The 22,706-nt window shown below is 35.4% G+C and overlaps 2 protein-coding genes and 1 pseudogene across 4 annotated transcripts in view; 2 read left to right on the top strand and 1 right to left on the bottom strand.

The window, feature by feature from the left end:
* Positions 1-1,225: 1,225 nt before the first annotated feature.
* LOC113080371 (ubiquitin-conjugating enzyme E2 R2-like) lies at positions 1,226-5,335 on the bottom strand (annotated as a pseudogene).
* Positions 5,336-6,895: 1,560 nt separating this feature from the next.
* Positions 6,896-14,701, top strand: LOC113080369 (alpha/beta hydrolase domain-containing protein 17A-like). 2 transcript variants are annotated; one of them, XM_026252538.1, is made up of 6 exons: positions 6,896-7,074; positions 7,736-7,835; positions 8,003-8,437; positions 9,309-9,503; positions 9,601-9,780; positions 10,836-14,701. In XM_026252538.1, exons 3-6 carry the CDS (start codon positions 8,028-8,030, stop codon positions 11,053-11,055), a joined length of 1,005 nt encoding a protein of 334 aa, XP_026108323.1. In that variant the 5' UTR covers positions 6,896-7,074; positions 7,736-7,835; positions 8,003-8,027; the 3' UTR covers positions 11,056-14,701. The 2 variants fall into 2 exon arrangements, with proteins under 2 accessions (XP_026108323.1, XP_026108322.1); XM_026252537.1 differs by lacking the exon at positions 7,736-7,835.
* A 4,463-nt stretch (positions 14,702-19,164) lies between these two features.
* LOC113080370 (semaphorin-6B-like) overlaps positions 19,165-22,706 on the top strand; it is a 91,682-nt gene continuing 88,140 nt past the window's right edge. The window contains exon 1 of one of the 2 annotated variants that reach the window (XM_026252540.1): positions 19,165-19,976. The gene's annotated coding sequence lies outside the window, so the exon portion shown is untranslated. The remainder of the gene's footprint in view (positions 19,977-22,706) is intronic. The other variant, XM_026252539.1, reaches the window with a different exon arrangement.

Here is a 22,706-nt window from a genome sequence, read left to right as displayed (position 1 = left end):
TGAAAGAGAGATACGGAAAAACAAACTGAAGGACAGTCTCTGCAGAACAACTAAAAACTTGCCCGGACTCTCAAATGGGCTTGTGCATGCAATGCATATACATCAAATTTGAGGAAACATACTGGTGCATTGGGCAGGTGGTATGACTACAAACTTAAATTAAATCTCAATATAGTTGTACTTCCTGTAAATCCAATCCCAATTTTTCATATAAATACATAAATAATATTTGATATAATAATCCAATAACACAAGCACCAATTAAATTCCTTGTAATTAAAACATACTTAATCTTACTTGATTACTGACCTTTTTTATCTTTAACTTGGTGAACTCAAACCAAACAACAAGATTATTCATAACAAATCGATCAGGTATCAGGTATCGATAATAAAGCCTAAACATTAGATGGAAAAACAAAATGAAAACTGCCTTGGCCATCATCTGAAATAAAATAACTGATATACTAAAAATAACTAAATATTAAAATACTTTAAAATAGTTCAATACAAAAAAAAGAGAGAAAGAAAACAATACAAAAATAAAGGTTTATTCAAAACATTAATAAATCCTATAATAGTATATTAATATTTGATATTTAAAAAAAGCTCTGTATAATACACATTCATGAGCTGTTTCAAGATTTAAGAAAACAAGCACATCTGAGAATGCACATAAGTTTAATTCAATATTAATGAGTCAAGATGTTACACTGCATGGCAACCATAAATACCTATGAGTAATACTAGTATTTTTAAATGTCTTTAAATTACTTCACACATCAGCATATAGTGCATGATTTCTAAAAACTATTTTATGATGGTGTTAATCTTTTTTTGGACAGCAGACAGTCCACCCAGAAGTCACTGAATGGAAAAATGCAGAAGGGAAGGCAAATAAAGAAAGATCTGTGCAGAGGCTTCTGTCATTGCTACGCTTCTCATTTCAAACCCACATAACATGACCTAATGGTTTTTTTAAGGTCACAACCAGGTGAGAACTGTGCCTGGTGAAGAGACTTACAGATCTTCATCAGTTTTAGAAGTTCAAATAATTTGCTTGGTTCACCTTCCCATTTTACACAGGGCAGCTATTTATATTCAGTCATATCGAGAGTTCCTATGATGTGTTGAATTTCACATCTGTTCAGTGGCACTAGCCAACATACAAAGGTTTAGCTACGTGCTACAGTACACAGCGTGTGAGCTGAAAACAATCCTCTTACCTCATAGATGTTGGGGTGCCACATTCTTGGTGAGGAATCTGAACGTGGGTGGGGAATAGGGGTAATCGATCGGGAACTTGATGCGAGCCTGCAAAACAAGACCAAAACAGTGGTCAGGAGGACCATCAAAACTCACTTCAACCCATGCATGCTTGTTTATTAAGCATTATGGCTACATTGATTGTGCTTTCAGCTGCCAATAAGGCTGCTTTCACACTTGTTTCTTAGTTTGGTTTGAACTAATGGTCGATTTCAACCCCCTAACCGCCTGGTCTCTTTTCACATTGTACTTGTGTTTGTCTACAACAAATGTAGCACAAGAGATGTGAAAACTGCCAGCTGCTTTCCAAAAGCAATTTATTTAGGAGACAAGCAACAATCAAAAATGCATAAGGTCAAAATGGTATTCTATATTTTTTTTAACATTGTGAGACCTCCAAAATAAACTGTGAGAAAATAACAAAAGTGTAAAACTTATCTGAAAAATATTTTATTTCTATAAATTTTGTCTAACCACCATTATAGTAAAGTTGCATAGGAATAAATCTTGTATTATGATATTTCTATGACATTTTTACACACCATTTTTCTCTAGAATTTCCCAAAGAGCCCTCAATTTCTTAAAGCAAACTGTACTGGAAGTGTGAAAATGTCCTTAGACTGTATTACTCTCAACTACATTTAACACATTTCACCTTGTTAAAAAACAATTGTACAGATTCTTCTACCCTTTCAAGAAAACATGCTGATTGACAATCGAGTCATACACTATGTTCAAAACGTTCAACATCACAGTGGCATCGGCCAGTACGGCACAGAGAGATTTCTAATATACAGCAAGCTTTGGAGGATTCTGTCTCAGGGTGAGCGCAGGACAGCTGCTCTTAATAGGATTGGAGACGCATCACATTGCAGGAGAACAGTACAGATGGACAGGAGGGAGAATCTGAGAGAAAACACACAAATGGACTTCGAGCTGGAGAACCAGGAAGTGGGACGAATCATTTTTTGGCACAAAATCAACTAGGTTAAACAGCTATTACGCAAGAGATATGCCCTCCATCTCAATTCAATACAGACCTAATTATTTTCAAATCTCGTGGCAAAACTGCCCTTGAAATATTTTAGGCAGCTAGTTAGAAGTGGACATACTGATTCATGCTTTCAACTATACTCCTTTAATTTACTATATTAACCACCAGGATTAGTTACACAGCCTATAATGTTCTTTTCAAACCTGAAAGTTCACTGTTCTCTGACCCACATATTAAAAAGTTAATACAGAGCCCCACAAACAGACAACACCAGAATAAAAAGTGTCCATATGGCTCTACAGTCACCAAAGCAGTATGATAGCTTTTGTGTAAGGAACAAATCCAAAAATCTTTATTCACTGAAAATGCGTGCTTTCAGCGTAGCACTCAAATGCCATTTGATTATATTCAAATACAGTAAATAAAAAATTGTGTGAAGCCAGGTTTGAGATCAGTGATGTCAAATGGACTTCTTATATTCTTTTGAGACAATGACATTCGAGAACTACTGCAGAGGAACAGATTGTCAAAAAACAACTTTAGCTTTGTTCCATTCCTCTCAAAAAGCCATTGTTTGGTTTCTGAAAACCTGACAGACAATAAAGTTCAATAGTTTGGTAAAAAAAATATTTTTTATGTTTTTGAAAGAAGCCTCTTCTACTCCAAGGTTGCATATTTTGATCAAAAATACAGTAATATTGTGAAATATAACAGTGTAAAATAATGGTTTTATACTTTCATATATTTTCAAATGGAATTTATTGCTGTGATGAAAAGCTAGTTTCATCAGCATTACTCCAATTATCAGAAATTATTCTGATTTGATCCTCAACACTATGGTACTTTATTTGGAATTAACATTTCTTATTGTTATCGTCAATGTTTTTTCAGGATTCATTTATGAATACAAAGTTCAAAAGAATATAGTTTATATATTCCATAGTCTAAATGTCATTACTGTCCCCTTTGACCTAATAAATGCATCCATGCTAAATAGCAGCATTAATTTAAGATAAAAGTGGTTATTGTGTTTCTTGTGATTCAGCAGCAACCATCATCACTTCTCCTTTTGTGTTCCAAGGAAGAACGTCAGTCATAGAGGTTAGAAACACATGAGGATAGATAAATGACATAATATTCATATCTGGGTGAATTAACCTTTAAAAGGAAACACATAACTATTCCTCATAAGTTCGGCACGACTGGTTTCAGGTTCTCAGCTGACTATGAGATCTTGAAAATGTGTCAGCAGAATACTCAAGATGGCTTTAATAGTTCCTGTGAACAGACAAAGTGTGCAAATAATTTCCCCTTTCAAACAAAGAAACAAGTCTCTGTCATGCAGATATACCCTCCACTGATTTATCCTCAAGCAGGGAACAGTTACGATGGCTTCGGGCTTCGCCAGGCTCGAGAGTTCAGTTCTGACATTAATCGGGTTTCAGCACGAGCTCTCATCCTGACACACCAGTGAACAGTGACGCCACTGGATCTGCCAAAACCCTGTATGTGTGTGTGAGTGCTCTCAATGTAAACAAAGGCAAGAAAAGTCATTGACCTACTTCAAATCACTACACAACAGTTCAGGACCTTCCTTTACAATCTAAAGAGGAACTAACACAAAGATGTGTTTAAGAGTCATTAATAATAAACCTTTTGGACTGGTGTAAAGGAACAGGTTTATCTGCTCAGGTGGAATGAGGTGAGACCTCCTTACAATCATCCTTTGTTGACATTTTTCTATTTTTATAATTATCATAACAGGTCAAACGTGATGCCAACGACTAATACCTAATAAATGGCCCTTAATAAATTGATCGAAGGTCACGTGTATGATATTTTCAAAAACGAAATCAATTTTGACAGATGCCCGTTTTCAAAAGAATTGGAAATGATCACAAACACTAAGTGATTAATTATTATTATAATTTAATAATGAGTAAAATAATAATCACTCTAAACTTAAAGTGTAGGAACACTATGATGAGATTAAATAATCACATTTTTATGTAATATTAATAATGTTCTTCATACAAAGTCATGTAAATCATCTCAGCATCTCATCCATAAGAATCACAATGAGTCGATGAGGAACAAAGAAACCAAACAAATGAGCTCCATTATCCTCAACAAAGACCCCAAAATCTCATCAAAACGACATCCGAAGGAAAACACAAGGCTTCAGATCATAATCAGACCTTAAATCAATCAAAAACTTTAATTATATTCAAATACGTGTAAAGGAAACAGACATAAAGGGATGCAGTTATCTGGAGCTGGTTCCAGTTCTAAATATAGACCTCAGCCATCTGTTCCTAAAAATAACACATATTTACCCCTTACAAATCAACCTTAGTCCTTACCTTGAAATAGCCCCCTTCATAGTGAGTGTTTGGGGGTCCAAAAATCGCCACTTCCCAGTTGTAGAGATCAGCTTCGTCCACTAAAGTGATCTTGAAACCCTCCACTGGTTCCTCCTGAAGAGACTTCATCTCCAGCATTAAAGCTTTCTGTGAGCTGGCGACCTGAGCACTGCTCTGATGGGCCATTTCTGCTTTATTTCTACCCAACTAGACTCAAAAGTGGGGATTGTTCTTAAAATAGTGATGAGGCGATGAAAGCTGCTTTTCTTTCTTTGTCTGGAGTTGCTAGCTTAGCGAGGAAATGACAACAATGTCCTCAAAAAAGAGACTATATTCGATCAAATAAAAAGTGTTTTTAGCTATAAAGCATTATAATAGTTTTTTTTTCCGTCGTCCGTGAAAGTAAAAAAGGTTGTTGGGTAGATTATACGCAGTTTTGCTTGTCAGAAAAATAAAAAATCGCGCTCTGGGTTTGTTGTTTTTTTTTTCGTAGCTGAATGCTAGCCGTGAAAATCCACTTCGACTCAACACTAATCCTCTCTAACGGAAGGTTGTCGTTAAATAAGTAAATTCAGATGACTGAATTTACAAAAAGAATGCCTACGCTTGAACTGTGTGCCAAGCTGATCCGTCGAGAAGCAAAAATTGGCGTGAACTAGTAAACGTGTAGGAGAGTGGCGAGTTATGAGTCGATGTCCTGGATGCGTCTTTCCTCAATTCCAATGGGTCGTGGTGCATCATGGGTAATGTAGTTTTACCGGCACATTTTACTGTCTGAGCAGACCTATAGGAACAGGCAACATTCCAGTTATTTGGCTAATACTAACCCCTCTTATAATAAGTTTAACTAAATAATAAACTGATCGTGTTATTTATTAGCCTATATTATTTATATTTTTCTATAGGTCTATAGGGGAGAATGGGCCTCTCTGTAACACACATTAAGAGAGCATCTCTTTGACGTCTGTCATGCTGATATGCTGTCAGTTATCTGATACAAACACGGGACAGCATGGCTTCAGGAACTCACTGAATGTTGGCAAAGGACAGTCTGTTTGTCCTTGACAATAATGTTTACAGTTAAGCTTTGACGTTAAGGACATTTTATAATAATGTAGGCCTACTTGTATTAGACTTTGGCAGTAAAGTGAAATGTGGATGGTATTTTAGGATGCTATTATTATAGGCCTATTAAAAAAACAGATATATCTTTCTAGATGTATTTTTAAATCTATTTAGATAATATTCCAATAATTTAAATAAATAAATACATGTATGATACTTTAAATATGAAACCAAAATCGGCAGTAGTTCGAGGCAAGTGACAGTCAAGTGACAGAGTAATCATTAAATCATTCAATCTATTCATTCAAAGCGCTCATGAATGGGTCATCAGTATAAAAACAGGTCAGCAGTGACTAACTCCATTTATTAGAAACAGGAATTCGTTCAGTAACGAAACACCACTGATTGTTTGGCAACTGATCTGCTGTGGATTCGTTTGGGCCTATTTTCGTTAGCAAAAACAAATACTGAATCCATAATGTACCTACCGTAATTACTTAGTGCTGTATGAATATTTTATTTGTGATTGCACTAATATCGAAAAACAGCACTCTTATTTGTGTGATACTACCTAACTAAATGTTTTGCCTCAATATATACCTTTTTTTTTTCAACGATAGACTGTATTTGTACACTAACCAGAAGGCAATATCCTCCTTTTTTTTTTATTATTATTTTTTTTACCCCCCAAAACACACTGGAAGTTTTTTACTCAAGGGCACAATGCTAATAAAATGTAATTTCAAGGATTCTGTGGGTCATGAATCAACCTTGAAAAGGTATCAACCTATATTTATTTTTGTCACATCAGCTGTTGCATTGAATACTAGATAAGGAAGTAATTTGAGACAAGAAAGGCCTATAACAGAGGCCCATCTTAACTATTTTATTATTATTATTATTGTTATTATTTAAAATGATTATTATTCTTTTTTTTTCAGTTAAAGTCATTAAAAAAATTATTTGTTGTTTTTCTCACACATTACAGAATGACGATGAGTGATTGTTTGAATGAACTATTATATTTGTGATACATTAATAAAAACATTTGGCTGTGTAAATTACATATTTAATAGTAATATGTAATTCGTTTTATTATTTGTTATATTTGTAGGTATTAGTAAATATATTAAGATTTTTAAGTAAGTTTTAACTTTTCCGGTTAAAGGGCTTTTATTGTGAAATGCGGCACATCCGGCGCTGCCTTCGTTTTTTGCCCGACAGATGAAAACATCAGTGTTGGGTGTTAATGCCGGGCTGATCCTGCCACGATCAACAAGATGTTTGTCGTCCTACTGCCTGTTTCTTATCAATCCGTATCAAACTGTTAGCGTTTACTGTATCTGTAGGTAGACAAACCCCGTTTTGTATTACGATACCTCTTTTGGTAAGTGATGTCTTTGATTTATTTAGCCAGAAATCCAGCTAGTGCTAACTCACTAGATATTGATACATACTAGCTGGATTATTCTTTTGAAATTCATTATTTATGATCATGTCAAGAGTAAAGTAATACACTCACTGTTGTAAATAATTTGGAAGCATTTGATGTGTAATTAAAAAAACAATTGTGCAGTGGATGCGTTTTCGTAAATTGTGCAAATGGTCTGTATGTTTTGTATTTCATGTGATTTATTTTATTGTAAATTGTATCATGCAGTGTTACTAATCTATCTATCTATCTATCTATCTATCTATCTATCTATCTATCTATCTATCTATCTATCTATAATTTTAGTCATATTTCTTATTTTATTTTATTTATATTTATTTCTTTGTAAATTACTTTTTTTTTTGCTTTCATGGATTGGGATGCAAATATCAGTCTGAGATCACTAGATTTCTATTTATTCATTTAATTATTTATGTTTTAATGCATATTTATTTGCATGACTATCGGTACATTAAATCGAGACAAATTAACTTGAGGCTTTAAAAAAAAAAAAAAAAAAGCTTTTACAAAAAAAGCAGCTGATGTGTGCATAGATAGTTGTTTTCTGAATGAGTGTGTGATTAAGTTAAATGGTGAGATCTGATCTGTCCTGTAGTTTTGTGATTACACAGGCAGCTCTCCTGACGTCAGCCTTGCTGTAGTCGCAGACCCGAATGCAGCTTTAATTTCCGTGCCCAGTTAAAATGTCTCTAAAGGTTAATCGCACTGTCTTATGATGTCCAAATCAACATTTTCCTTTAATCTAAATGTCAACCCTCCTTAACATGAAATGACATTCTCACTTGGCTGGATTGCTTTTTTGGTATTGGCTTATGTGAGTGATGTTGAAATCTGATAATTAAACCCATGCAATCTTTCACAGGATCTCCACTTCCCAGCAGAAGAAAATGAACGGCTTATCCATTAGTGAGTTGTGCGGCCTGTTCTGTTGCCCGCCATGTCCGAGCCGGATTGCAGCGAAGCTGGCCTTCCTGCCCCCGGAGCCCACCTACGCTCTTCTGCCAGACCTGGAGTCCACCTCAACTGTGACCTCTAAACTTGAAGCCTCAGGTTTGCGCTCCCGATTGCCTGGAGGAGTGGCTGGAGGTGTGGCTGGAGGAGGAGAAGGAGAAGGAGAAGGAGGAGGAGGGGGTTTTGGTGACAGAAGTGGAGAAGGCCGATGGAAGCTGCAGCTCTCTGAGCGAGCAGAGTTCCAGTACTCCCAGAGAGAGCTGGATGGAACCGAGGTCTTCCTCACTCCCTCCAGCCGTGGCAACAGAGTCGGATGCATGTACATCCGCTGTGCCCCATCCGCAAGGTGAGGAAGGATCAGCTTAAGATGTTAATAGAAAAAGCGTTCTTTAGGGCTAGTCTTCTCAGAATAACTATAATAAATATGATAAAGATGAAGTTTTAAGTTCACACCACAACTATACTCATAACAACACAGAGGAACAAGTTAAAGTCATTTTCAAAACTATTTGCTAAAACTTTACTTAAAGCCATTATATATAATGCATTATAAAGGTAGTTTTAACGCATGAATTATGCCTTCTAATGCACCTTCTAATGCATTGTAAGATCTCATGAATAACTGTAACCACAGTAATAATACATTATAACACATGGCTAAAAAAGCTTCAAATGTTATAATGCATATAATACGTACATGTGTGTATATACTGTATGAATGAGATAAGTTTAATAGTTAGTGTAGTTTTTCCACCAGTAATATGATTATACATTATATACAATTACATAAGTTGATAAATAGCTTTATAATGCATCACACACACACACACACACACACACACACACACGTATATAAATAAGGCTTTATATAAAAATAATCGTGGGTCTTTTAGTTTTCCACCAGGAATGTGATTATTATATGATTAAGTAAGTTGATACATGATTAAATCCGATTAAAAGTAGAACTGCAGAAAAACGTACAGACTTAAACAGTAGAGAATTTCTGCATGTACAAAATATTGATACTGAATAAATACTGATTTATGGACATGACTGTTGTGTTAAGTTCTGTATATCTAGAGATGTCAGAATTATATTGTTGAATCTCTTCCTCTAAATCAAGAAATGATATTATTTTGCAATGTTTGGACAGTTAGTTCTCACAATCGGTTTTAAAGCCAGTCCTCTAAATCTGTCCCTGTTTTTGTGCTCTACAGGTACACTGTGCTCTTTTCTCACGGGAACGCTGTGGATCTCGGTCAGATGAGCAGCTTCTACATCGGGCTGGGCACTCGTATCAACTGCAACATCTTCTCTTATGATTACTCTGGTTATGGGGTCAGTACAGGGAAGCCCTCCGAGAAGAATCTGTATGCAGACATAGATGCTGCGTGGCACGCTATGCGCTCAAGGTCTGTCAGAATCTAGATAACATGCAGTTGTAGTGGTGCTGTTTTAAAATGTTGTGTTGATTATGTCATGTGTGGAATCACTTCTGTGTGGTCTCAGGTATGGCATCTGCCCTGAGAATATAATCCTTTATGGGCAGAGCATTGGTACCGTGCCCACCGTGGACCTGGCGTCCCGTTATGAGTGTGCTGCTGTGGTCCTTCACTCCCCCCTCACCTCAGGGATGAGGGTGGCTTTCCCTGACACCAAGAAGACGTACTGCTTTGACGCCTTCCCAAAGTCAGTGAGCACTGAAAACCACCTCCTTTGCATGACAAAGATGTTTTTAACACTGTTGTCTAAACAGTAGAATATATTAAAATAGCTCATGAAGTAACATGGATCTCAACTGAGGTGTGCTTATATCATTTAAGTCTTCAAACATGGCTCATCCATTCAGAATTAAGAGCTGTAGGTTTCCATAAAGAGGGAAAAATATAATTCCCTTTCCCTCTGAAATTTAGCGATGGTAAAAAATCTGCTATTGTATAGTATGAAAGATTTGGGCTTTATTAGCACTGCTTGCAAGATATTATTAAGTCAGAATGCTTTTGAATGGCAGTCAATAGAGAAGCTAGATTTTTGATTACAGTTATGGTACTGTTGTACTGTTTTTACATTACTCTGGTATACAATTTTTTTTTATAACCTCTTTACTAACTAAAGGGGTAGTTCACAAAAAAAGAAGATTCTGTCATTTATTCACGCACATGTTGTTCTGTTTATGGATGACTTGAGTTCTGTGGAATAAACAGTTTAAAAGTGAATAAGAATTTTAGAAACGAATATTTGTATCCAGAAACTATGCATTCAATTGGTTAAGATTGACATTTATATTATAAAATATATAAAATGTATTTTTATTTCTTGAAAAGTATTTGTCTAGGATTTCACAAACCTATTAAACAACACAACTGTTTTCAGCATTGATGATAATAATAATAAACATTTCCTGGGCATAATATCAGTATATTAGAATGATTTCTGAAAGAACATGTGATTGAAGATTGAAGACTATAATAATGATCGCTTCGCATCACAGAAAAGTTGCAGCTACTGTAAGATTTCAAAATGTAGTTATTGGACTGATAGAAACTATTTTCATGGTTATTTACGACCTTGTTGAAGACTAAAAGAGTATTTTATTTAATTGCCCTGGACCAGTGAGTTCTTCAAAGGTCCTTTTTACAGTTCACAGAAGAATAGAAGTTGAAGAAAGAATGGAATGACATTATGGAGAGTAAATAGTGGACTATTTCTTTAATAACTCTTTGTTGTGTCTTGTCCTCCCTCAGCATTGAGAAGGTGTCTAAAATCACATCTCCGGTGCTGATCATCCACGGGACGGAGGATGAAGTGATTGATTTCTCTCATGGTCTGGCCCTGTTTGAGCGCTGCCCGAAGGCTGTGGAGCCGTTGTGGGTGGAAGGAGCCGGGCACAACGACATCGAGCTCTACAGCCAGTATCTGGAACGCCTGCGCCGGTTCATCAGCCAGGAAGTGGCTGCACAGTAAATGCACCCTTCATTACGCTCATGGCAACAAATCGTCGACGTATATGGAGAGCAAACAAACAGAATCTGCTTCTGGAGGGTTCGTTCTTCTCTAAACGTTAAACTTTTATGTTTCTTATCAGCCTGGAGCTGAGTTTTCTACTGAGAAGACCACTATACTTCACACCCAAAAGATCTGAATGTGTGAGTGTCCGCGTCGGTCTCAGGACCTCCATTCGTCTGAGGCTTTCACAGCTGATTTGGCTTGTGATTTCTGTGACCAGGACAAATGAAATGTCTTTTGAACAGGACTGATATCTAATATCTTTATGAAGCTGTTGTGGGTGTTTATGTTCTTTCTCTTTTGTTAGTTCTCCATGGTATGCATAAGACCAGTCTGTTTTAAAATACAGCATCATCACCTTTTTTTAGACAAGGACAATCTGCTGGACAGATTGTGTGTGTGTGTGTGTGTTCAATATTTTTTAGACCATCTGCTGTGTGTGTGAATGTTGTTTTCTGATGAACTGATCTTCATCAGGCATCTCGAGATACACTACCAGTCAAAAGTTTGGACACACTGAGTTTGATTTTCATGATCTTAAAAACCTTTTGATCTAAAGTCTTCTGCTTAAATGCTTGATGCATTGTGCCTACTTACGAATTTCTTTACAAAGCTAAAATCTTAATGAATCTTCTTTTTTTTTTTAAATGGACATGTCAGACCAGTGAAGCAACCAGCAACTGTCCAGTATACATCCAAATGTCTTCAATAGAGTTTAAAAACTGTCCCAGGATGCTTTCATGAAGTTGACGAATGTCCAAAGCTGGAATCTATTCAAAGAAGGAGCTCAGTCATAAGATTTTTTTAATTTTATTATTATTATTTTTTTGTAATTTTGTAATTTCTGTATTATATTTTCTTTTTTTTATTATTATTCTAATAAAATAGTCATAACAAAAATATGAATAGATGTTTCCAAACTTTTGACTAGCAGTGTAAGTCCATACCAGTTTTGTTTTTCCAGATTCTACATTTTTCTTTTTGCATTTTTCCCTTTGCTTCCCTGTCATTTAAAAAAAAAAGGAGTTTGGGACCCAAACACTGTTTTTAAGGATGTGGGTAGAGCTGTACTGATACAATATGAATATCTGGAAAAATACACTGCCATTCAAAGTTTGGGATCTGAGGATTTAGTTTTATTTTTTTTAAAGAAATGAATGGTTTTATTCAGCAAGCTTTTACTGTGTTTACTGTACTGTGTACCTTATACATGTAGATCAAAACAGACTTCTTTCAAAAACAAAAAGTCTCACTTACCCCAAACTTTTGAATAGTAGTCTATCAAGATTTTTTTCCTTGAGATATTGTGTTGATCCTTCTATTACTTTTTTATTTTATTCATTATTCATGTATTAATATATATGTTTAAGAAGAAACAGATTGTCTGTATAAGCAAAAACTCTAAAACCAGAGCTGCTTCCATGAGACAAAAGTGAAGTAAACCTTGTGGGAGAGATGAAAACTCTTCCCGGTCCAGTTGATATGATATTGTGATTGTGATGCATCAGTGTATAGAGTTGTGAAATCTGTATCACAATGTAGTAGTTAGCATTTCCAGCCTCTAAAATGGGGACTGAATTTGTAAATATTTCCCCACTTTTGCCCGACACACTGAATTGTGGAGGAGGTTAATAGCCGTGATTTTCCCCCACTGTGAGCACCTGACCTGAACGACAGGAAACCTCACGCTACACCCACAACCTCACACGTTCTTCCCGCATTCACTTCTCTTAGCTTGTGCATGTTGATGTAATGATGTGTAAATGAACTCTGACGCCAGACTGATGTGTGATTGACAGTTTTCTGAGCCGTCTTAGAATGGGGTCATGACCTCCATCCACTGATGACCTCTTGTCTGTGTTTACGTCTGCGAGAGGAAGAACCCTGAAAGGTTTTTTTTTATATTACTGCATGCCAGCTCATCAAATCACATTACTGTCATTTTTGCTATTTCCAATCGCAGCGGAGCTATTTATAACGGCCACTTCTCTCACAAACAAGCCTCGCTGTATAAGACATGCTCTCGTGTGGTCAATGGATGTTTAACATGAACTTCCAGATCTATTTTTATAAGGTTGATAAGTCTTTGCTATAATATGAACAAACCTTTACTGTTTAAGAGCCATTTTTAAAGGGATAGGTGTGTCTTTGTAGCCTAGACATGTAGATTGTTTTTGTGTTTTTTTTGGACTTAAAGTGATAGTTCACCCAAAAATGAAAATTTCTTAATTTCTTCCATGGACCATAAACGGGTCTTTTTTTGAATATTACAAACCATATAGTGACCAACAGCTTTCAAGCTAAGAGATGATGATGATGAATTAGTGAATAACCGCTCAAAAATGTAAATTTCATTATTTACTTGTTTAAACTTTTATGACTTTCTTCTGCAAAGCACAAAATAAGATATTTAGAGAAATGTTGGTAAGCACTCATTGTCCAAACAATGGAAGTCAATGATTACCAACATTCTTTAAAATCTCTTTTTATATTCCACAGAAGAAAGTCATGCATGTTTTGAGCGACATCAGGATGTTTAACGATTGAATTGTTATTTTTCGGGTGGTCTGTATCTTTAACTTTAGTATTTATCATGCAAATCAATTGAACCGCTTATGGTTATGATACTTTAATTGTGTCTGTTTTTTGTTAGGGTCTTGGAAGCATCTGGTCACTATATGGTTTCTTTTGATCAAAAAGCAGAGTTTTTACGTGAACTATTTCTTTAACATCTTGTTTGCTGTATTCCTCTCTTAAAGTCACTCAGTTGTTTTTTTTCCTGGTGTCTGTAATTCTTAAAACGGTTTTTAAGACTTTGAGATTTTTAAGACCTCAACTCTTGTAAAAAGCAGTGTGTACTCAGGAACATTTTCATTTGTTTGACTGACAATATACTGCATCTTTGTCCTCAAATGCTGCCAGTAAAACAAAACCTGCTTTACATTGATCTTAGGAACCACAGACTGCAGGAAAAATCATTTTTCATCCTGACGTGTGTCATAATGAGCATAGCAAACTTGGGGTTAAAGCAGGTGTGTGCCACTTTCAGTATGCATGTAATAGATAAGATATGAAAAGAAAACGGACTAATTATAGTGTGATAATTTCAGTGTATATTATATGACTTTCCGAGATTAAGTAGTACATGTTAGCCTAATATATGAAAAGGATGTTAGGATTTTTATTATTATTTGCTTGAAAAGGGTTAGTATTCACATCTCTGAACAACCGAGCAATAATCTCAAAACCTTTGACTGCGAGAGCTGGATAGATTGTCAGACTGTCACAAAACTCCTCATGATGATTGTTTGAAGAGTTGCCCTTTCGGTGACACAGCACAACCTTATCTGAGAGCTCTAAAATACTCTATGACAACTCACAATTTTTGTATAGCGATTATAAAGCTAATTTGCAGTATTACTAGTCACACTCAGTCACATACTCTTTTCGAGATTTGCAAGAAAATGAGTGTATATTACCAGGTACATGTGTGTATAAAGAGGTGATGTAAGATGCTTTGTGTGTGTTGGCTAATGCTTTCATTTTTTAGCTGGAAGATGTGATGTACTGTGGTTGAGTAATAAAGGAAAGCTGTAAAGTCACAGTGGTATTTTTTGTTTATTGTGATTAGTGGTTCAATTAAGGTTTTTTTTTTTTTTTTTTTTTTTTTTAATGACTGATATCTAGAAAGCAAGAGGCTGATATTTTATTGAATGCAAATTAGATGTTCATTAAGGAAGCATATTTATAATAGTGAATCAGACTTCAAATTAGTTTAAACTTTGAAAGTTTAGCCTCTTGTCCATAGACAACACTTTTGTTAATTGGTTCTAATTATCCCAGATTATCGAATATGAGCTGACTCATTAAATTAATAAAAAATGATGAATTAACTCATTAAAAAATGTATATGTGGTATTTACAGCGTTTTGTAAACAAATGCTTGGTATACTGCTCTTTTAACACTGAGGTGTTATTTTTGTGTAATTAAAATACTGATGTGATCTTTATTATTAATATTTTAAATTAGTTTTAATTTATATTTTTTATTTTGGTTTTAAGTTTAAGTTAGGTTTTTTGAGTATTTTATATAGTCTGTTCATTTGTATTTCGATTTGGTTTTAGTTATTTTAGTACATCGTTAAAATTTATGAAAATGACATGTTGCCTTGGCAACTAACTGAAAAATAATGCAATAAAAAAATTGTATTATGTTTCATCCTTGGAGAAAGAAAATTAAAAAGGAAATTGTGAACTTTTATCTCAGAATTCAGACTTTTTTTCTTTTTTATCTTACAATTTGGACCTTTTTTTCTCTCTCTCTCTGAATTGTGAGTTGTAAACTTATAAACTGTAAAAAAAAAAAATTGCATCTCAGAATAATATTCCCAAAGACCTTCTAAGACTTGAGATCACGTCAGAATCTGCTTCAGCACTAGATGGCAGCAGAAGTCTCTCTGTCTTCAGCACGATACAGCAGCACTGTCTGAACAATCTTCACATCACATCACACCCACAGTCAATAAACCTGTTTGTGATGTTCAGTGCCATCTCCAGGGATACCTTGATATGTGTCTATTTTTACCTGCTCTGTAGCATTATCTATTAAAATGGTTCGAAGCTGTTGAAGATAAAAAGCAATTATATTAAATGACTCAAAGCTCCAGCATAGAGTTTTTCTGTTACCTTCAACTATCCCAGCTTGATGTGCAGAGTTAACGGTGAGGAAGTTGATCCTCAGGAAGTGTAAAACGTGGTTTTGTGTCTGATTGCTTTGTTTGTTTGTTCATCCCTACTAGCTCAACACAGCAACGGAGGCTCATAGAGACGTGAGTTTACATTGATTCAGACTTATCAAGCAGACGCTTTTATCCAAAGCAGCTACCAAATGTTTGAGTTTGGGGTGATAACATTCGTTCCCACCAGTGGAAGAAAGCTGAACCTGTTTAAAAAGACAATTTTTTAAATTTATTTTTATTTTTATTTTTGCTCTTCAGGTTTAAAGGACTTCAAATGAATCATTTAACGGTGCATTTAATAATAATCAATTTAAATCTTTCCCTCTGTTGCAGCTCTTTATTCTCATTTCTTATGCTAAGTGTGCCAACAGTGAGTTAAAAAAATAGCTTACTCCAAAATGGAAATTTACTTAAGATGTAGATTAGTTTTTTTTTTTTTTCTTCATTACACCGGATTTGGAGAAATGTAGGTTTTCATCACTTGCTCACTAATGGATCCTCTGCAGTGAATGGGTGCCGTGAGAATGAGAGTCCAAACAGGTGATAAAAAAATTATAGTAAATCACAAGTATTCCACATGACTCCATCAGTCCATCACTTAATATCTTGTAAAGCAAAAAGCTGCGTGTTTGTAAGAAACAAATCCATCATTAAGATTTTTTTTTTTATTATTCATACCATTGCATCCATCTAGAGTCCTCTATCCATAATATGCTTTCTCCAGTAAAAAAGAAAAGAAAAAAGTTATCCCATCTGAATCAGGGGAGAAATGTGCACGGATCAAGCACCGGTTTACAAGCCAAAACAGTTCAGAACAGTTTTTATCAGCTGTTTGGACTCTCATTCTGACGGCACCCATTCACTGCTGAGAATCCATTGGTGAACAAGTGACAAAATGCTACATTTCTGAATTTTCAAATGTGATTTGAGAGCAGTGGACAGACTTTTTGTTTTCGGTGACCCATTTTATTGATATAAATTGTTACAATGTTGTGGCGTGGCCTGCTGGCTTTTGTAGTGATTTGCACATAGGTTTTCAATTTTGTAGGGTCCGTGCTAAAAACACTTTCTGGAATGATTTGCCACTGACCTGTGTCCAATTTGTAGATGTCAGAATCGGATACTTTTCCACCGTTCCATATCAAAGCGGCATCTGTTTCAATGCTTGCCTAAAAATATCAGCGTAATGGTTTCCTGATGCTCATCTCCTCAGCAACAGAAGTAAGGGTGATGAAAACCTGCCTGACGGGAATATTACTAAAAAGTGCCCCCCCTCCCTTTTTGTCTCTGATAGCAGTTTCGTTGGGGGATAACGGGGGAAACTGGACTTTCAGAGTCTTGTTTTCAGGCCTGAAAAAATATTATTGCACACTTGTTTTTTCAGTCTTTTCTACAATTGAATTATTTTAATTATTTTATTATTTAAGTAGTACAAGCACCGAATGTTACTGATTTGCTCATTTGTCTGATTTAAGCATTCCTATTTGATGTGAACAACCCTTGAGAAATGCATGCATGTGCTTTTGATCCTGTGGTTCAGTGCGTTTGTAGTCTTTTGAGTGCACTTTAAACTTTAATGAGTCACATCGCACTGGCGAATATATCAGGCTCCGAAGCAAAAATCCCACACATCTCAGTGAATCAGCCGAGAATCCATCTGGAAAATCTGTTCTGCGTGTGACAGAAAGAGAAAAGCAGGACCCTCTATGCTGCTGAGTCACCTGAAGTGTCCAAATGACACTTGCATATCTGTTCTCTGTTTTTACACATGAAATATAGTTAGACTGCCTTTATTATTTATGCATTTCATTTTGTGGACCATTATTAATGCTTTTTTTTTTTTTACTTCTTTGACTGCAGGTTCAACCTAAAATCATCAGTACAGAAATGCAGTTAGAGATAAGGTTGGGTCAACGGTATATTATATTATATTATATTATATTATATTATATTATATTATATTATATTATATTATATTATATTATATTATATTATATTATATTATAATATATACTGTAAGTAGTATATAGTATATTATATATAGTATATTATATTTTTGTATTATATGTTTTGGTTTGATATGTAGCAACAGAGTAATCCATTAGTAATGGACATTTTTGAACGTTTTGGAAAATTCTGGCCATTTTTGGAAAGAAATAAATACTTTAAATATTTTATTTTTAACTATTTGTTCATCAAAACTTCCTGAAATTTGTTTTACGCTTCCAAAAAATTATGAAATTATAATAATATTTTACAATATTACTTTTTTACTTTATTTTTGATCAAATAAATGCAGGCTTTTAAGTGTGAAAAATAGTCGCATACATCTTCACAGACAATAACACAGTTTCTTTTTGTTTTGTTTTTTTAAACATATTTACTTATGCAGTAAGGATTCTGCATCTGAAGTGTGTAAAACTGCATATTTTTCTTCTGTGGAACACAAAAGAAGAAAAACACTGAACTAAACAACATTAGAGCTCATTGACTTACACTTACATTTCTCCAAATATCTTCTTTTATATTCCAGAGAAGGAAGTCAGTCATACAGATGTGAAACGACATAAGGGTGAATAAATGATGAATAATTCACATTTTTGGGTAAACCTTCTGTTTAAGATCATTAAGGAATCCACTGTAGGATTTTTAAGGTTTATTTATTTATTTAAATATACTAGATGTATTATTAGGTTCTTCAGATTTCTGTATATGGACGAAAACTAAAGTAGATTATTACAGACAATAGAAATGTGTTTTTTATGTAATTAATATAAATTTTTAAGAGTGCAATCATAATTAGCTTTATTTTATAGCAGTAAAAGTCTGAAGAGGGTGCTCTCCAGTAGCTATTAAAAATAATATTGCTCAGAAGACTTAATGAAGATGTAGGCTTAAAATACATTTAATTCAAGCACTGTCTTTGTCTCAGATGTTTCTCCTGAAACCACATAAGACGCAAACCAAATATGTCCACGTGGACTTAATCATGGAATTAATATGTGCCTTAAACCAGTTTGATGAGATATACGTCAGTGCATATTGAGAGATGTTCCTGTGGCTCAGTGGTAGAGTGTTGCATTAGCAGCGCAAAAGGTCGTGGGTTCAATTCCCAGGGGGCGCAATACTGGTACCAACAACAAAAAAAGATATCGCCTAAATGCACTGTAATATTACTGCGTGAATGTAATATTGAAAACAGTTTAATCCGTTGTCGGGATCTCCACTGAATTTCAAAGGACGCGTGAAATTAATTGGGTATTTTTCCCAGGGGAAAATGCATTTCTATTTGCTCTCCATTTAATCTATAGGTGAAAAAAATGTAGATGTTAATTAGATCTAATTATCCGAGTGGGTATACGTTGCCTAACTGAATGAATGTGTCTGTGTGTCTGTGTTGTGCTTGTGTGTGAGGGAAAGAGAGAGAAAGAGAGAGAGAGAACCATCCATCCCCCCTCTTGGATGGTTAGGTGCTTCAGTCTGAAGCGCGCGGATGAAGCTCGTGTTTACGCAGCGCTCGGCGTCTCACCGGTGGATGTAAATATCAGTTTATACGACAGCAGAAAGCACAGACTGATTCTCGAGCATCGCCAAAGGAAACGTTGGAGAGACGCTCCGCTCCAGACTGCAGGAGGATGTACTGCGTTATTAACCATCCCCAAAACCATTTAAGGATCCTCAGACATTGATATCTTCATATGCACGTGAATCTTCTGCTTTTGAAAGGCTTTCAACGGGCGGACACACACGCTGCTCTGTGCGTCTTAACGCAGGACTGCTCTTTTGGACCCGTGCCACGGTTGTCTGTCTCCGTCCGTTCACCCAACCACACCTACCCGTTATATCCTCACAGAATTACAGCAGCGCGTCCTCACACCGGATCCCGACAGATCCCGTCGCGAAAGGGACATTGTGTCTGCGTGAGCCGGCCGGTGAAAGAACGCAGATCCACTGCGCTATAAACGCCCGGTGCGCACCGGACCCGCTCAAAGACCCCCGCGTCGGACCGATATGTCAGCCCGGTGCGCGTGATCGCTTCGGAACAGAGGCAGGTGAAATTATCAGCTTTGTCCCGCATCCTGCGCCAAGAAGGAACGCATCACCTTGAGGATTTAAACGCACCGACATCCAACTTACCAGGTGTGTAGCTCAGTCATATTAGCGATAGATTTAATGCAAATCAACTTTTTTATTATTATCATTAGGTTAATTAATTAGAGTGGCATTTTGTCAGGATTTGAATCGATGATCTCATTATAAACACTTCGTGTTAGCTCTGCGGAGGCGAGGAGCTGAAGCCGTAATTATTGGCCTAAAATATTAGGAATGCTCGACAAATATAAAAACATGATGAGTTCTTTGTTTTTTTGCCTTAATTTCTTACCATGCTGCACATTTGATCTTGTAGAAGGTTCATCAAGTCATTGCATCCACCCTAGTCGTAAAATCCTGGAGAGGTATATATGAAATAGCATTTCCGTTTGAAACCAATCTTAATGGGATCCAGTAAGAATCCTTTAAGAATCAAATCCAACTGGATGAACGAGTCTGTTGATGAGGGGTTTACTTATTGGAATGGAATAATGTCTTGCAATTGGGTGGTTAAAGGATATCACATGGAAGCTGAGAGTTTGTGAAAAAGAGTTTGTGATTTTCTTTACATTCCTTTTGATGAAGGCATTGGTTCTGTTTGTGATGTAAAAGTCCTGTTAGGAAGCATGGGTTTCTGAAAGACCACCATAAGCCCTTAAGATGGTAAATCAAGTAATATTAAGTCAATATATACACCCCAGTCAAGGAGAAAGATAGCGGTTATGTATTTGGAATTGGAATTTAAAACCAATAACAGGATCCAGCAGGATTTTCAGGAGTTTTATTTATTCTTGATTCTTGAGTCTTATTGGATATTGTGCTATTTCTTTTCAGAGCTTTATGTCTTGTGCTGAATGAATGTTTCGCTGCCGGACATTTTAAATGAAATCACATGGATTCGTTTCAATTCTATTGATGGTCTGAAATGTCTAGTTTTTGTTTGTGTGATGTTTCATTTTGTAAAAAAAATTCAACTTAGAATTCTTTAGAATTGCGTTGAAATCATGATGGAATTCTGTTTGCATCCCTTTAGGAAATTTAACCAGGTGTAGCTGGTTGATAAGGCTTTTTTTCATCTCACTCAGGGCTTGTTGGCTCTCAGTAGCATGTTTCATGGGTCATGCATGCGAGATCCATATCTTGCAAAACTGAGTAGTTTGTAATTCGCTCACGTGCGGGGTGAGCGATCGGATGCGGTGTGGCTTGCATTGGTTCATCGTTCTATTGTTGTAAATGCATGCACACTTCAGGCCCGCTGATGCTTCATAATTCTGTGGCTCTTGCTGGTAATAAACAAACCTCTCCAGTGCCAGGCTTATGTAAAGCACGTTTCACATGTCAACAGTGTTTCTGAAGACAAAGCTTTCATATATTGTCTGGGAGAATAGGGGATTGTTTCACGGTGTGCTTTGGGATATACATGCATGATTGAAATGCAATCAACACCTGAATTCGACTTTTGTCCTTTGCATTCTACATGTGATGACTGCTGGGTTTTTTTGCTCTAGTAATTTTGCATAATTTATAACCTTAGTTAAGAGGAACTGCTTCCCTGGCTTCCCAGGAAAACTAGCCATTTAAAAGGCAACTTTAACTATGAACAAACTTTAAAATGCTTTTATAGTGCTATCATGCTACAGAGAGGCTTTCAGAAGGTAATACTAAGGTATACACTGGAAATGTATATGACCACCCTCATATTAGCAGCTTTCAGAATCTGTATTTGTAAGTATTTTTAATGGATTTTTATTTTTTTTATTTATTAAATTATAATTTTTTTTATAACAAAGGATATCAAGTTAACACCTTTTAGCAGTTTTTTTTTCTTTTTTTTTTTGGGGGGGGGGGGGTGAATAAAAAGGGTCAGTCCACTTACATTAGTTAATGCTTCATTTTATTTTATTTCATTTTATTTTATCCAAGACAACAAACATTAATTATACATGCCAATATGTAAAATGTGCCAAAGATTTAGTCAAATTTTCATCCTTAGTCCTTAGGCAGGCTGATTAAAAATCATGAATTAATGTGAAACAATACTTTTCCTGCATTTATTAATAATGCTATTTTTTATATTTACTAATAAATATGTAACATATAAGTTATAAATGGACACATGTATATTGTCAGTGTATTCTGAATAAAAATGAGCAATAATATAGTTTTATATAGTATAAGAAATGTAAAAAGGTTTATTAATTTTTTTCATTCAGTTTCATTTCTTGCATTAAAACATTACAATAAATGATTATCTAATATTTTGTAGGTGTACAATAGAGTTTTAGTTGTTTGCCAACTATTATATATATATATGTGTGTGTGTATATATATTAAAAATTATATTATTTTTAGTACTACAAAAAGGACTGAACCAGGTATATACAATATGCTGATGCTGGTTGAAACGACAAAAAGGACCTAGATGAAAACCGACACATCTCTCCATGAGGCAGTATCTTCCCGAGAAAGACTCTTCTAGGAAAGAGAATTTTCCTACACCAAGATGTTGTAAACTAGCTGGCCTGTAACTGCCTGTTGTTTTTCTTTTTGCTGACACGTTGTCTTTGGCCTCTTAGGCACTGCATGATTTATTAATATTATTTATTTATTTTTACCTATAGGTTCCATGACTTTGAAAAATAAATCATATGAAAGGACAGACTGGAGACGTGCGGCGGAGAACAGAATGTTTAGATAGAGGATAACATCTACAGATAACAGTGGAAATGTACACTTACTGCATGTTGTACAGATGACACAAGCTAAAATGTTTGTTTG

The sequence above is a fragment of the Carassius auratus genome, unplaced genomic scaffold (assembly GCF_003368295.1).
Source record: "Carassius auratus strain Wakin unplaced genomic scaffold, ASM336829v1 scaf_tig00031054, whole genome shotgun sequence".
Classification (NCBI taxonomy): Eukaryota; Metazoa; Chordata; class Actinopteri; order Cypriniformes; family Cyprinidae; genus Carassius; species Carassius auratus.
Note: the sequence above shows the minus strand (reverse complement) of the source record. Positions and strands in the feature narration are given on the sequence as shown.

What these genes read in the sequence shown, in the direction of transcription:
- LOC113080369 (XM_026252537.1), top strand. Translation starts at nt 8,028, where the DNA reads ATGAACGGCTTATCCATTAGTGAGTTGTGCGGCCTGTTCTGTTGCCCG. An exon ending in CGCTGTGCCCCATCCGCAAG is followed by an intron (nt 8,438 to 9,308) that starts GTGAGGAAGGAT and finishes TGTGCTCTACAG; the next exon opens with GTACACTGTGCTCTTTTCTC. An exon ending in TGCTTTGACGCCTTCCCAAA is followed by an intron (nt 9,781 to 10,835) that starts GTCAGTGAGCAC and finishes GTCCTCCCTCAG; the next exon opens with CATTGAGAAGGTGTCTAAAA.